Source organism: Pygoscelis adeliae, unplaced genomic scaffold, assembly GCF_000699105.1.
Source record: "Pygoscelis adeliae isolate BGI_AS28 unplaced genomic scaffold, ASM69910v1 Scaffold513, whole genome shotgun sequence".
NCBI lineage: Eukaryota > Metazoa > Chordata > Aves > Sphenisciformes > Spheniscidae > Pygoscelis > Pygoscelis adeliae.
This window is the reverse complement of record NW_008824591.1, coordinates 674,015-688,840: the sequence shown is the minus strand read 5'-3', so window position 1 is coordinate 688,840 and position 14,826 is coordinate 674,015. Positions and strand designations below refer to the sequence as shown.

Sequence of the window (14,826 nt, the reverse complement as noted above, 5' to 3'; positions counted from 1 at the left end):
TTCCAGCATCTGTAAAGAGTCAAGGGTGACCAGCTCTGCTTTAGACTTCTGCCAGTTCATTGGCTACGTTCAGGCCAAAATCCCTCTAATAACCCTGGTCTCTCAAATGCCTTTAGTCTTTTCCCATAAATTATATATAAAGTGAGGATATGGGTAATTCAACTGAACTTCAGATATTCTTGCAGTTGTGTAAAAAGTAGCCTGGGTGAAAGGCAATCTGCTTTCCTCTTTCGGAGCTTTGGAGACCCCTATTATTTGTACTGTTAGGTTGCAGGGGGGCAACACCCCAATATTTCATTCCAGGTGTGGGGAGCTCCCCTTGCATCGTACAGAGCTAGAGAGGCAGCTCTAATGTTTAAGTCCATATACTATAACAAATAACGTTAAACATGCTAGATGAGATGTCAGTGCATGACTTAAACCTGGGTCTAAACAAGGGGTGGCGAGTTTAACAGTGAAAAAGCAAATTTCACCTTGGGAACATCTGGGGAGGTTGAGGATTATTTTCTCCCATTGGTTTTGTGGCTTTCTCTGTACTGTGCCCTTGGCAACATGGTTTCAGTGAAAGGAAATCACCTGAGAGCTTTGACTGTCAAGTGATTTATATCAAGCTTAAATAGCTAAAGTCCAAATTTGTGTGAATGTGTGTGTATGTGGGGGAACCCCAAAGGTTGAGGTTAAATATATGAATTCTACAGATCCCTCCTCTCTAGACCTTTTTACATGTATATATTAGAGACATACATATATTAGAGATATATATTACCCAAGGACAGAGCAGTGGAATTTGGAACAGAGACCCATGGCTCCACCACATGCTCAGAGTGACCCCAGCCAAGACACTTCTCTTATGCCTCAGTTTTCCAGTTGGCAAGAGCTGGATGATATTGAGCCACCATATGCAGGGGGTGATTTAAAAACTTGTAAGCAGTCACTGTAAATACATCATAACCAGCAGGACTCAAAATCCAGAAGCAGAGGCCCTGTTTGTTAAGAGGATGTCCTAATTACTGCACTTAGCTGTCAGGAGCAGCGTGTGTGGTAGGTTGCTGGCTCTTTCTGAGACTGTTTGGTCTGTGTCTGTCTTAGAGTGATTTTGTATGTAATCAATGATTGTTTTGCTCTTTTGGGGAGATAGGTTCATTTGCCTTCGCTCCTTTCTAATGAAGGTCGAAAAGATGTAACTAGAGCTGAGAAGGAAGAGGATAAAAGAGGAAAATCAGAAGAAGAGGCTCTTGTAACCAAAAGAGGGGAGCCAGTCAGGATCAAGATCTTTGAAGGAGGGTAAGTGTCTCATTTATTTCTCTCTCTGTGTCACATTGTATAGGAATTACTGATAACAATGATGGCAAGTCAGTGAAGGTGCCACATGGAGGTGAGCAGGAGAAGGCCAGATATAGTTGGATTTCAGCTTACTTTCCACAGCCACTGTAAAAACCTGGCCCTTGAGATCAGTAGATACTCTGGACTGCATTAATTTTCTATTTTTGTAGCAAGCACCTCTATCTCTTTTCTGAGCGGGTGGTTGAGCAGAGATGACTGAAGAGCACAAACACGTCCTGTAGCTGTCTCTGATGTGATGGGGTGTACTCTATATCTTCTAAACCTTTCCAGAGCCTTCTCCTGAAAATGATGTTCCCCCAACCTTATAATGGTTGTTACCATTATAAGGAGGATCTTTTCTGATGCCTGGGTTTTGGGTGGGGGAGAAAAGAACGATTGTATTTATATGATTTTAATCCCACCCAACCAAAGTAGCTCAAACCAGAATGGATGCAAGATCTAAATTTGATGTATATCTTAATTCTTGGCTCCAGGTAATTCAGAGTACTCTTCAGTAATTCAGCACTGGTCTAATACTACTGTTTATCTTTTCAAAAATAAAAAAAATCAGCTAATAAGTAGCATGTCTGTGGGATACACTTACAGTTCATACTTCAAGATCATCCTTCCTGTGTGTTGCAGAGGGGGCCAAAGAGATGTAAGAAATACCTAGCAGGATTCATCAGTTCTGCTCTTGCTATTGGGTGGTCTTGTTTTTTGTGTGTTAGAAAAAGGCTTTAATTAGTCAGTGGTTGTGGTTTTCTGCTGTTACCAGTTGAAGTTTGCTTTTATTTTAAAGTATTTCATTAGCAGATGATCAAACTAGCTAACCAAAAAGAGTAAAATAGTGCTTTCGGAAAGGAAACTTGCTTGTTTGTTCAGGACCACTCACCTCTCACCCAGATGTAGGCATTACGAGCCCAGCTCAGGTTTGGATATGTGTGGGTCGTGAGTGGTGAATGCAGAGAGCTGAAGTAGTGGCAACCTGTAATGGTTATGACCTGAAGTGATTTAGGGAGGGAGCCAGGGAATGGCAAGAAAGCAACAGACTGAGAAATACGATGGGTTCAGTAGGTTGCCATCACCCTCCTGTAGCAGATAGGACCCATGGGACTAACTGAGTGCCGGGTTTTATTGCCTTGAAGCCCACGAGAGGCCTCCATTCCCCTCAACTGGGTTGTCCCGGAGCTGCGGCCATTTCAGAGGGACGCTTGGACTCCTTCCTAGACATGATTAAAGACGCTCAGTGTTATCATGAATGAAAATCACCCTGCCCCTCGCAGAGCAGCTCTGCGAAGGTTTTTTTGGGGAGAGACGCGGGGGTGCTCAGCGCTGGCTGCTCTCCGACTGCCCCCACCGAAATGAGCCGCATCTCCATGTCCCTGTGCTCACGCGGGGAGGCTGTCTGCGTCCCTGAGCCCAGCACAATGGATGTGGAGTCACATTTTCTAAACGACAGACACAAAATAAAGCAACTTTTCCAACATGCTCTGTGTAAGCCAGCATCAGGGAATATATTAGTCATCCTGAACGTATGCTATGTTTTATTTTAAAGTTCCTGTAGCACTGACTTAAGGCAGACTTCCTTCTGGATGTGAGACAGAATATAGTAGCTGTTTAATGCCAAGCACAGGCACTAACGTAACACACCAGGTCACAGAAATAAATTTTATATCTAAATTACATGGCATAGGCACTGCTAAGAGGTCAGGCAGGACAGGCTGTTCTAACAGACCTGGTGGTCTGTGCCTAGTTCCCGCAAGGTTTCTGATGTTGAATTGTTCAGCCTCAGCAGCTTGTGCCTGCGAGGATATTTTCTTGCAGTGAAGGAACAAGCCTGCAGATGAATCTGCAGGGTGCCTAGTGCTTTGTGCAAGACACTAAATGGATCAGACCCCTTTCCTGGCCATCTCTTGAAAATATTTTACAAAAAGTACATCCATTCTCAAAATGTTATTTCACCGTCTTCCCCACCCCCCCCCCAAATCTCCTCCTTGCCCCCCCCCCCCCCCCCCCCCCAAATGTCATCCTTGTCTCATTTTTCCCCTTATTTATTGGTTTCACATGGTCTGCTGCTGGCTAGACCCATCCTTCCAGTGGGATGCAGTTGGTTTCAAATCTTTTGGAGCCATCTCATGCTTTGTTGCCCCAACCAAGGAGGGAGATTATAAAGAAATTCAAGTGTTCCCACAAAAGGTGAACTTGCTGCAGCTCTTTTAACTCCTTCTTCCCATCAGTTTTTATTTCTTTAGAGCTCTTGCCTTTCTCACTGCCATTTTCAACACTTGCTTTTCCCTCTGTACAGTCTTCTGGCTTCCCCAATCCCATAACTGCCTTTCCCCCTTTGCTATATTGCTTATAGCACTGCCAGGACCAGCTCTGCTACTTTCCCTGCTGCTGTCCAGCCTGCCGGCTAGAATCATATTTCTTGGCTTTCAGAGAAGACCAGAAAAGCCAGATTTCACACTTTCATCATACCCACTGCCCATTTTTAAGGAATAAACCAATGGACTTGCCAGAGGCTCTCAGAGCGTGTGGGGCAGCTTGGCTTCCCTTGCAAAGTCTCTCTCATTTGAAGATGTCTCCTCCCTAGATATGAAAGTGGATGGTTGCTTTGCTTGTGTTTTGGAAACACTGGGAAGTGTTTCCACTGGGAAGTGTTTTGGAAACAGCAGCTTGCAGATTCCTTGAGCCTTGAGGTACATTCATACCTGGCTTTAGGATCAAGGCTCAATAATGCCATGCATGGGGTGTGCTCGGGCTCAGTTTCTTCCCTCATCACTCTTTCGACGAAGGATGTCAGTCGGCCCCTGTGGTGTCATCTCAGGATGTGGAATAGTGGCCACTGGGACTGTCAAGAGGACCTGGGTGGTAGAGTAATTCAACTCCCATTGAGTTACCCAGCCATTTGAGCATCTACCTCCCTTGGCCTCCTGTGAAGAAGAGGATCTGTAGTCCTTTTGTATTGTGTCTCTGGTTTCTTGGGGACCACAGGAGTGATGTGCGTGGTTCTGCCTTGACTTTTTCACAGTTGACTGTAGATGGGATCCACAGAGTTTTCTGTTGGGCTTCTGTTTAAAGAACAAATTCCTCTTAGAGAGCAAGTCTAAGATCACTCCATATGTAATTTCAGCAGTGGCTTTTACTTGCAGTCCTCAAATTTCGTAAGACTGAATATACCTCCATTGCAACCAGCATTCACCCCCTGCTCCACAAGGACACCCCATGCACTTGACTGCAAAGGAGATGGGAGTCGTTTAACATCCCATGCACAGGCTGGATGCTGCACAGTCTTGTTAGGTTGTGTTTGGGAGAACCATACCATTAAGCAGCCAGGTCAATGTTTGTACTCCTGAAGCAGCTAATAAAAATATCCATTGGACTTGTCCTGCGGGATATTGTGGTGGTTTTGAGCAGTGAAAATGATCTTTGAAGGTCAAGCTGGCCAGCACTGCTTCAGGAGAAGTGCCGTGATTCCTTGGTGGCTCTGTGTCACCTTCATCAATCCACTCTGGTACTTTGGAGGCACCAGGCCCATTCTGAAATCTTACATCATGAAACTGTAGATTGGTATCGACCTGATTTGAGAGTGAGGTCTGTGATGGTATCATGGTCTTGTCAGGGAAATGTTGCCTGTTTACTGTGCATTAGCATTACCATGATGAAATCTGATAGTAGTGGGGTAGTTACAGTCAATATATGTTCTTCTATTTCATAGCCAAACTCCCTGTGCTTTTATGGGGCCCATCAGTTGGCTTATTGCACTAGTTGATTGGAACAGGGAGGGAAAGCAATACCAAGATATAGAAGGCTAAAGACCACTAACCTTAGCTGACATCCCCAAACCAGTGTCATGTAAAATGAAAACTACATCAAAAGGAAGGCTCTCTTTGGAAAACTGTTCTGTTTTTTTCCGTCTTTAGGGAAAAAAACCTTATGGCTGCAAACTTACAGTTGCAAACCCGAGTATCCTTGCATTCACACCTTAAAAAATACCTCCCCTTCACACCATCCCATGTGTACAAATCCACACATGAGCAAGAAGAACCCGTGGTGATGTAATGTAGTGTGTCTTTTAACTTTAAGAGAGATGCTCATAGTGCACCCAGGCTGCTCTAGTCATCAGTTTGGTCTGACTCAGATATGAATCCAAATCCATCACTCTTTGTCCTCACCAATAGGTAACAGAGAGCTGAAGGTTCATCAGCCATGGGATCTTCTGAACTGGGATCCTGAACTCCCACCTTAAATCACTGCTCCCTTGAGCCTGGGCGAAGCCCCTTCTGCCTAGGTCAGTACAAATAACTAGGGAATTGTATGAGGTTTGACCATTGCATTCCCTAGAGAGCCCCAGGGCTGGAGGGGTAGAGGCTGCTGTGTTGCACTGCCCTTTGTCTCCATGCTGCGGGGCTGCTTATGGGATTTTAGGCACGCAGGAAGACGATGGAGCCGTACATCTGCCTCACTTAGCCTGTCTAGTGAGAGACTTTCCCCTGGGTTGAAGGAAAATGGAGAAGCTTTGGGACTGTTTTATCAGACTCGAACATGACTGCTAATTAATGGATACATAAGGAAAAAAAAACCTTTGGGGGACCCATTAGCTGTATGCAAACCTCCCTTCCCCCAGCTCTCTTCCCAGTTCTTGCTGTTGTGGACTCACTGGGATCTGTGGTCGTCCTCTCCAAGGTGATCTCACTCCATTTCTATGACCGGCCACAGAAACTGCAGCTCCCACCACCCGCTGACACACACCTAATGGAAAATCCCTGGCACAGCAATGCGAGAGTTTTATTACCCTAGAGAAAGCCTCTCTGTTAAACAAGCAAAGTTTCTCAGCGTGTAACTCCAAACCCCTGCATCGGACCCGGTTCGTTCAGGGGATTTCCTTTGCTGCTTAGATGAGATCTAAGAATTCACCATGTTTATTTTGAAAGGAGTCATTTATCCGAAAGACGCTAACTTGAGCACGCACATTAGCAGCAAAGGAGGAATCTGAGCAAGCTCATGTCTGTAACTCATCCAGCTGCCATGTGCACCAGTGTGAGCTAACGGCTGATGCTCCTTCATTTACCTGCAAACCTGCTTGAATGCTGGAGGTGAACTCACTTCACAGCCCCAGGGCAGTGCCTCAAATGGGTATACATCTCTGCGAAGCAGGGCTGGTGTTAAATAGTAATATTTTACTCTGTTCCTAGATATAAGCAAAGAATTCCTGTAATTTGCATTTTTAAGTGAAAGAGGTTTTCCTGAGACTGTCCATTTTGCACAGAAGGGAGAAATTGGTGTTAAAACTTTTCCGTTAGGGCTGGTGGTGCCAGACTGACTGCTGGGCATTAATTTGAGCATCTTGTGGGTTGCTGGATTTTCCCTGTCTTGAGACGTGTCGAACAGGCACTGCCGTGCTCCATTCGGGCAGCCTTGTGGCTGCACAACCCTTCTGAAAATCTGGTCTTGCATGTGTCAAGCTGCTGTCTGAACCATGATTTTAAAGTCTCAAGCATCAGCTTGTGCACAGGCGTTTATCCTGCTTCTGTAAAGGACCTTTAAAAAAAAGAAGTGTTTCCTATATGCGGAATTTTTTGTTTGTTTTTCAGATAGGACTTTACAACAAATGGAGAGGAGAGCTTTCATGCCACTGGCTTTGAGACTACCAGGGACAGCCCTGTTGCCTAGGCAGATCTGAAAATGATTAACCAGCTTGTGTTGGGGATGCTGAGAAAAGGGAAGAGCATACCCTGATTTTGTTAATGCCCATAGGAAAAAAGACGTGTTGTGTCAGATGCTTGCAGCTCTCCAGGAATCCCCACCAAAGTAGCCAGTCTCCATTTCCCTCTAAGAGGTTGGCTTTCTGGTGGTCCATACCCACAGGATTTGGGTGTAGCCCAAAGGGTCATGATGTTCATGCTTGCCAGAATCCGTCCTCGTGGGTACTGGGGCTGTGCCCAGGCACTGTGCTCCACACGGGGGGAAGGACAAGCCTCATTTCTTATGCCTGTTAAAAGAACATAAGGTCTCCTTTGAGCACCATACATTTACACTCTCTCTTTTTTTTTTTCATAGCACTAGCAAAGCACATTTTCTGCTTAAAAAGTTAACAATCCAAAGGAGACAAGACACAGGGTGGCAATTTAAGGAAGGACGGATTTGTGAATTTTACCGATGCTGACAAGATGAAAGGAGAAATTGTTTGAAGAGACAGGTTTGCAGGCAGTGAGAAAGGCTGCTTGAAAGATACATTCAGGAATAGCAGCAGAGAAAAATAGCAAATAGAGAAAAAATATTTTGAAAATGAAAGGAATATGTGCTTTTTGCTTTGAAAATTATTGCATTCTTAGATTAAAATATACTTAAAATCTAATGTGAAGAAAAGGTTCGATTCAACTTGAAGCAAATGCTTTTTTTTCCCCCTAATATTTCTTCATGAAAATTTGGATTTATTTTTCTTTTTAATTTTGGGTTTAATTAAAAAAAAAAAATTTCCCCAGGTAACTCAGGGAGTAGCCAAACTGAAAAATCAGTTCTTTTCGTGGTCTGTTCGGGAAATCTTTTCTTGGATCGGGAGCAGCAAGGTAGACGCCAGGAAACAGCACATGGAAGAGGAGGAAAGTGAGAAGTTTGCAGGTAGAGTCAGTGCAGACAGCAGCAAAGCAAAGGTGTAACTTGCTTGACTCTGACTTAGGACACCTCAGCCTATCTGCTTGCTTCGAGCCGCTGCTGAGATGTATTAGATAAGAGGCAGTGTGTCTGGGAGAGCTGACAGATTTCCTTTCGGAGGGAAAGTGTGGGACGGCTCTGTAACAGCGCCCGTTCCCGAACCTGCCACTCAGCAGATGGTGCTCTGTGCCAAGAGCTCTTGTATAAGCAACCTTGTATAATACAGAAGTAACCTCAGATTATTAACTTTAAAACAGGTTATTAATTTCTGTTGGGAGCAGCTTCTGGTTGTATAACCACTACTGAAGCTTCATGCAAGATCCCAAATGTTGTATCTTTGGAACAGAGCTCAGGGCTTGAAGCACTTTGTATTTTCCTTGTTTTTATGACACTACATGCAACCTGTGAGTTGATACCTTCCCTGAACATTTCTCAAGGGTCTGTGCAATGTGAATCAGCATCATTCACATTCAATCTACTCTTTGCTACCACCTTTGGTTTTCCCTTATGGATGCAGGTACAAAAAAACCCATTAAATCCTGCATATGTTTTGGTCAACTAAGCATGGAGCCACTCTCAGTTATCATCCTAGCCCTGATAAAGCTGGGTGGAAAAATATTTGCCACGCATGGACCACTGTGCTCTTCGTGCTTTGGGTGCAGTGATGACCGGTCATCCCTGCACCACCTCCACCTTGGCTCTGAAATGCAGGATGTCCCCATGTGCCTACAGCTTGGAGCGCTAGAGACAGCTTTCCTTTAATATCAGCTGTGTTTGTGCTGAGCAGTTCCTGAACATACCGTTCCCTGGCCTCCTGAACATATCCTGGAGACGGCGAATGGTGGTGGTTAGAGCAGATAAGCGTGACTTTGGGATGGTGGACTCATGACTCACCGTGACTCTTGGATAAGTCATTCTTCTCTCTACACTTCAATTTCCTTGTTTGTGAGAGGGGACGCACAAACTCACCTACTGCTAAGCTTGATTATATCATGCCTTTAAAATGTCTTAATATTCCTCAGTGGGAATAGTTAATTTTTCCTGTCCTGAATATCTCCTCACTTCACTTGACAAATGGCGTTCATTCTGCAGCTTATTCTTGTTTTCCCAGGAAATCTGACAAACACAGAAGGATTTAGTCTAGGTTGTTGTCTGGTTTCATTTATCATTTTTCCTAAATTATTTTTGCCTGTACAGCGAGCCCGCTTTCTTGACACGTCCTGCTGGCAGGCGCTCATAATGCAGCTTGATGCTAATTTCCCACAGCCAATTATTAAAAAATGTTATTTCCAGCTTCCTCTCTGACCTTGCGTGGCATGCTCAACTTTCTGCAGGGATTTCTTTCCTCCTAAGTAAAGAACCCTATAAGCACCCAGCCAGCCAGCCCATGGGCTTCCCCAGCATGACATGATTATGGTGGGGCAGAGGCTGAGTGTGGTCCTTGGGTGGAAGATGGCACTCTTTCTGAGCCCAGCGTTCCCAATAGGGTTTTCCCAGCCTCTTATTCCACTCATCATGACTTTTATCTTCTCTGTGTTATACAAAGACAAGAATTCCTATTTGCTTTCAGCTCAAATCATGAAAAATACAGACTTAATAAACAGTATCAAGCAAGAAGATGTCTTTGATGCCTTGCACAGGTGCCTGGGGTACCTGGCTACGGCAAACCTGCCTTGCTGGCATTGTGCTGTATCTTATTTGATGAATGAAGAGTGCTCCCGCTGCCAGGCTTGTCAGTCTCCTGTTGTAGCACTAAATGAATTAAAAATCTACTAGTAATTGCATTTGTTCTAGCAATTACTTTGCTTATAACACCTTGTAGACCCTAGGATCAGTCAGGTAGATAAAGAGAAGCAGCCCCTGTTCTGCAGGCTCTGAGACCAACAAGCAAGTGGGTTCCTGGGATGGGACAGATGATTTTCCTTCCTTCTTCAGTGGAAAGATGAGTTCAGGTCACTGCAAGCAAAAAGGCAAAAAGGGAGCATTGCCTCGCTTGGGGTCTCTCTTCCATGCTCTGCCAGAGACTTGTGACCCTGGAGATCACCTTGCCTCTCCCTGTCTCAGTCATCCCTTTGCAAAAATGGGGGTGAAGTCAAGGATGGCACTAGTGGGTGTTTCGTTGTTAGACCTCATGTCTCTCCTTGGGGCTGGTTAGACCATTCCACAAGTCTGCAATGTTGCCTCTTTCTTGGACCTATGTGCAACTTGGTCTCATTTCTGGGACCAGGGTTCACTCACGAAACCCTGCGTGCACTATTCTGGAGTCATTCTCTATGGGGAGGGCACAAAGTGTATAGGGTCTGAGAGGGGGAGAAGATAAGCACGGGGAAAATGACTCTGTCATCCCAAGTGGGGAAGAGTCTGAGGATGTAACCTGTGAGCTCGCTCACATACATTTTATACAGAAGAGTTACAAAGCAAAATAGACAAACAGCATTCGGTGCAAAAAGTGCCAGCGGGTGTTATAGGTCCAGGGCTGCTGGCAGAGCAGAGCCGTGCATGAGAGAGAGGAGAAATCGTGATATCCAAGAGCAGATGAAGGGACACACAAGAGCATTTCACAGTGCCTTGATCACACAGGTAAAGGGAAGTCAGCGGAAAGGAAGAATGTGATTTGATCAGACGGACAATTTTGGCAGCTGAACAGGGATGGAGGGAGGTAGAAATTGGTTAGAAGGTAAGAGATTGCAATTATCCAAGCAGGAGAGGGTCAGGCTGGAAGACCTGAGCTCTCACAACAAAGAGGGAGGGTGTGGGATGGAGAGAAAAATGGTACAAGTTGGTGCCCGCAAAGAAGTGAAGAGAAAGAGAGGATGAGGGTCAGAGATGATCTCAGGATAGGGAAAATGACATACTCATAGGAATGTGTGCATGCAGGTACCAAGTTAATAGCACTTGTGTGTGTGTGCATTTCCAAGGTTGTATATGGCTTCAGTTTCATAAGAGTAAGCATTTTTTTTGCAGTTTAATAAAAGGCAAGCTGGACACTTTCCTTTGTCAGGGGTTTGAAAATTATAATGTAAAAGAATCCGTGTGAAGTCCTGAAGTAAGCCCATGATCACCTGGGCTGTCCTTCTGCATTTCGGATTCGCAGGCATGACACAACGTCTTATTCTGAGCCACTGTTTGATATGGGCCAAATGTCTGGAATAATAAGCTCTCCATGTTAGCAGACTATTTATGAGCTTGTGGCAAACTTCAAGATTATAGGGTTTTCACTTTATTGATTCAGTGACACAATCTCTGTAATTAATTCAGTGGAAAATTTGAGAAGGCAAACGTTTTTACCAGGTTTACTTAGGATTAGCCAGTTCTTAACATCTGCATATCTAGGCAGCCTGTCCTATACAGAAATGTAATTTATAGAAGCCCTTTAATAGATTCCAAGTACTGTGCAATCAATTAGAAACCTGATGTTCAAACAGACAGACCCAGACCTAACTGCCTATTACTCAATCCATATTCCACTAGGTAAATGGCAGGAAGATGACGCTGAGAACATAATTCTGAACTGGCTTTTTGGGACTTCCTTTTCTGTTCCTTTCTAATGATGAAAACATTACTTTTGAGGAGACAGGTCTCTTCTCAAGGCAGAAGTTAATCTGATTCCTGTTTGTTGTTTTGTTGTTTGTTTTTTTTTAATCTTCCCAAATGTAGTAGTTGATTTTCAATTCTCTTTAGTATCAACTACCAGAGAATCCCAGTGATGACAGATGGGATCTGAAATTCTTGGGAACATTCTGCATGATGGAAATGAGAGAGGTCCAAGAGTAAAGTGTGCCTAAACCGTATTTTCAAAAAATGACATGCATTTAAGATCGTGAGTCCTATGAAATCCACCTACTGACTAGGCATTTCACCTAGAGAGGGACTATGCTCCTGAGACTGGGAATTAAGCACTCCCCGCTCCCAGTTTTGATTCCGAATTTTACTTTTGGAAAAGTTCTACTTTTTTACATAATTTGGAAGTGAGCACACAAGTCATACTGATAGTAAGAATGCTTGTAAGAACTGAGTGAAGCCTGTTACATCCTTAAGTAGTGGGACTGTGAGAGCCAGCCTCTACATTTAAGAAAGATTTTCCAATTCTTCCCCGTTTGTTGCTGGAAGGAGAGCAGCTTAGCTTGTGTGCTTTGTCCTGATATAGCCCATGATGTAACTGGATCTTTGATGGTTATGAATATCATCATTCATCTGCACAACTGAGGGAGGTGCAATGCCGTGGAAGGAAGGTGAGATCATTCCTCCTCATGGGATGCTGCTGGGCTTGCTTGAGGGGTGAGAGGTTTGAGAGGCTGTGGGACGTGGCAGGAGCAGATGGAAAGAAGACCAGCGGGACCAGAGGGAATGGGCAGAGTCTGCTGCTGCTCAGACAGCCAGCGAGTTGCTGGAGGCAAGGACGTGGTGGGCAGGGCTGCATATAGACTTTTTCCTTTTTTTTTTAATATTCCATCTTCCCAAGTTACTTTTCACTATTTAGAAGTTATGCTTCCAGTTTTTTTGTGATAAAGCCTGTTTATTTGCTTTTTAGTTTTAGTCTTTTTTTGAGGAGGAGCTCACTAGGGACGTGGTGCAGGCAGATGCATCTCAAACCTGTAGCCAATCTGAGTCCCGTGATCTCTGGATCATGAAGTGCTATAAGGCAGCTGTCAGCCCAGCTCAGTTTCTCCAGGATGGAGGAGTGGAGAAAAGCTGTGATTACTTACTGCAAGTGTTTAAAGTAATTTCCCTGTCCTGAAGGACCTGCTGCTGCTCAGGTGGTTACACAGAATCAATTGAGTGAAAAGGGAGGGTGGGATGTGGTGTCCCTCTTTAGAACCATGTGAGAAATTCATGCATATGTGTTGAAAAATATGAATCCAGACTGACTGTAACTGCATGCTTTTTTGTGTGTAGAACCTCAGACAAAAGGCAATGTGACCTAATAAGATATTTTTGCTGCTCTGTTTTGCTGCTTGTGCTGATGTAGAGATAAGACTGAAGAATTACAAGATTTTTATAAATTGGAAGCCGGGGTGCTCCATGGGGAGATTACAGGCAGGGTCTTGGCTAACTCTCCTGATGATGTTCACCTGGCATCTGTGTATGGTGGTTCAGTTTCTTGGAAGCTCATGTGTTTCTGAATACGTGGGTGCTCTTTTCTCTAAGCTTTATTCAGGACTTGGTTTGTCAAACATGGGGGAATAATCAGATGTGCATAGCCAAGTTTTTATAAACCTTTCTGTTTGTTGGGTGCTTTGGCTTCTTGTAGACCCTGGACATGATTGAACTGGTTTGTGTAACTCTTGGTTGGGTTAGCAGCATCGTAGCGGCGCTTTCAAAGAGCAAATATTTCTTGCAGATGTTTTAGATCAGCAGTTAAACTAGTGGTTTTCAATGTTTGTGAATTTCTTGCCATTCTTATTTAAACAAACTATTTGATGGCAGAATTATGTGGTTTTCAAGGTTGCAAGAGGCTGAGCACTTACGCCACTCTTCTGAGATTCAGCTGTATGTATTTCAGTCCCCTTAAAGACCAAAGAGTGTGGTGTTATCTGCAAAGCATTGGTCTGAAGTGTGCCAGAGCAGCCTGTGCCTGCAAGCTGGTTTTGATAAAGTAAGAACCTTTCCCAAACGTGAACTGAGCAAAGACCTTCATTACTAAAAATACAGCCCTCTGCTTGGCAGGAGAGCTGCTGTGGGGTGAGATACCTGGAGGCTGTAAGGTAACTGGAGTTGGTCACTGGGGAGGGATGCTGTACTGCACGAGGCCCCTGCATCAGGTGTCATGGGGGTATAGAAATGCAGTACATAAAAGAGAGCCTTGGGGAGTTTAGGCTAAAGATTGATAAGTTTTTCACAATAATTCAAAAAGGCCGAGTAATCTTTGGCATGTGCTTACTCAGGCAGTGTACAATGTAGGGGGGAAATCGTTTTTTGCATGGCTCTGTTACTGCCTTGGTTTGTGGATATTTTCCTTCTTTACCAAAATGGTATAATATTGAGAACTGCAGTGAGATCTCTTGTGTATGTGGGAATGTAGGGTCACAATACAAATAAAGGATAATTAATCTATTTACTCAGGTTGTGAATGGCTTTGAGTTTTAGAGCTGAAACATGTTAGTTTTGCCACAAAGTATCATTAATAACAATAATTTATTATGAATTGAGCTCTTCATGTGTTGAATCTTGAGTTAAATTTGTTGAACTGAAAGCTGAGCTCATCACTCAAAGAGGGCTTAATCTTCCGAGGTGCTGAGTAATGGGCAGAGTTCGTTGCAGTCATTAAGAACTGTGGTCATTTGTGCCTGTGCAAACTGGACTTTTACGTGGATGTCAGTGTATGAGTTTAATAAGCTCACTCACAGCATCCAAGAAAGAAAACTGTGGCCCTACTGCAAGGTTGCACCATTAACGCTGCTGGTAAATTAAGAAAGTGCAAAGGGTACTTGCAGGTGCCAGCAGCCTATGAAAATAGAAGAGCTCTGGGAGATGCCAGTCCTGTACTGTGAATATTTGCAATCTGCAGCTCAACTTTACCAGCAGAGAAAGTCGTGGTAATTTCTGACCCTGCACTGCTGGGCCCCGGCGCATCGCGGTTGTGCAGCACAGCAACTCTTCAGGGCACCTCGGCGTAAAGCACGCTTGGGTCTCTCTGCTGAAGCTTAGGGAGTTTTTCATTTCTTGCAGTGAAGAGCCAAGAGTTAAAACAGCTTCTAACTCTGCCTCCCCTCCTTCAGAAGGGGACTTCACAGTCCTCCTTTTCCTGCACAGCCCAGAAATGCTGGAGAGCAGAGGACGTGTCAGCAGTAACGGCAGCCAGTTATTTTTGCGCAGACAGTCTCTGCGGCCTTCCTGCCGTCTCTTAAG

At 44.4% G+C, this 14,826-nt stretch overlaps 1 protein-coding gene across 1 annotated transcript in view; it reads left to right on the top strand.

Moving 5' to 3' along the window:
* LOC103915417 (transcription factor HIVEP3-like) overlaps positions 1-14,826 on the top strand; it is a 50,454-nt gene that overhangs the window by 4,613 nt on the left and 31,015 nt on the right. The window contains exon 2 of the mRNA XM_009322228.1: positions 1,139-1,284. Coding sequence (XP_009320503.1) covers positions 1,139-1,284 — 146 coding nt within the window. The remainder of the gene's footprint in view (positions 1-1,138; positions 1,285-14,826) is intronic.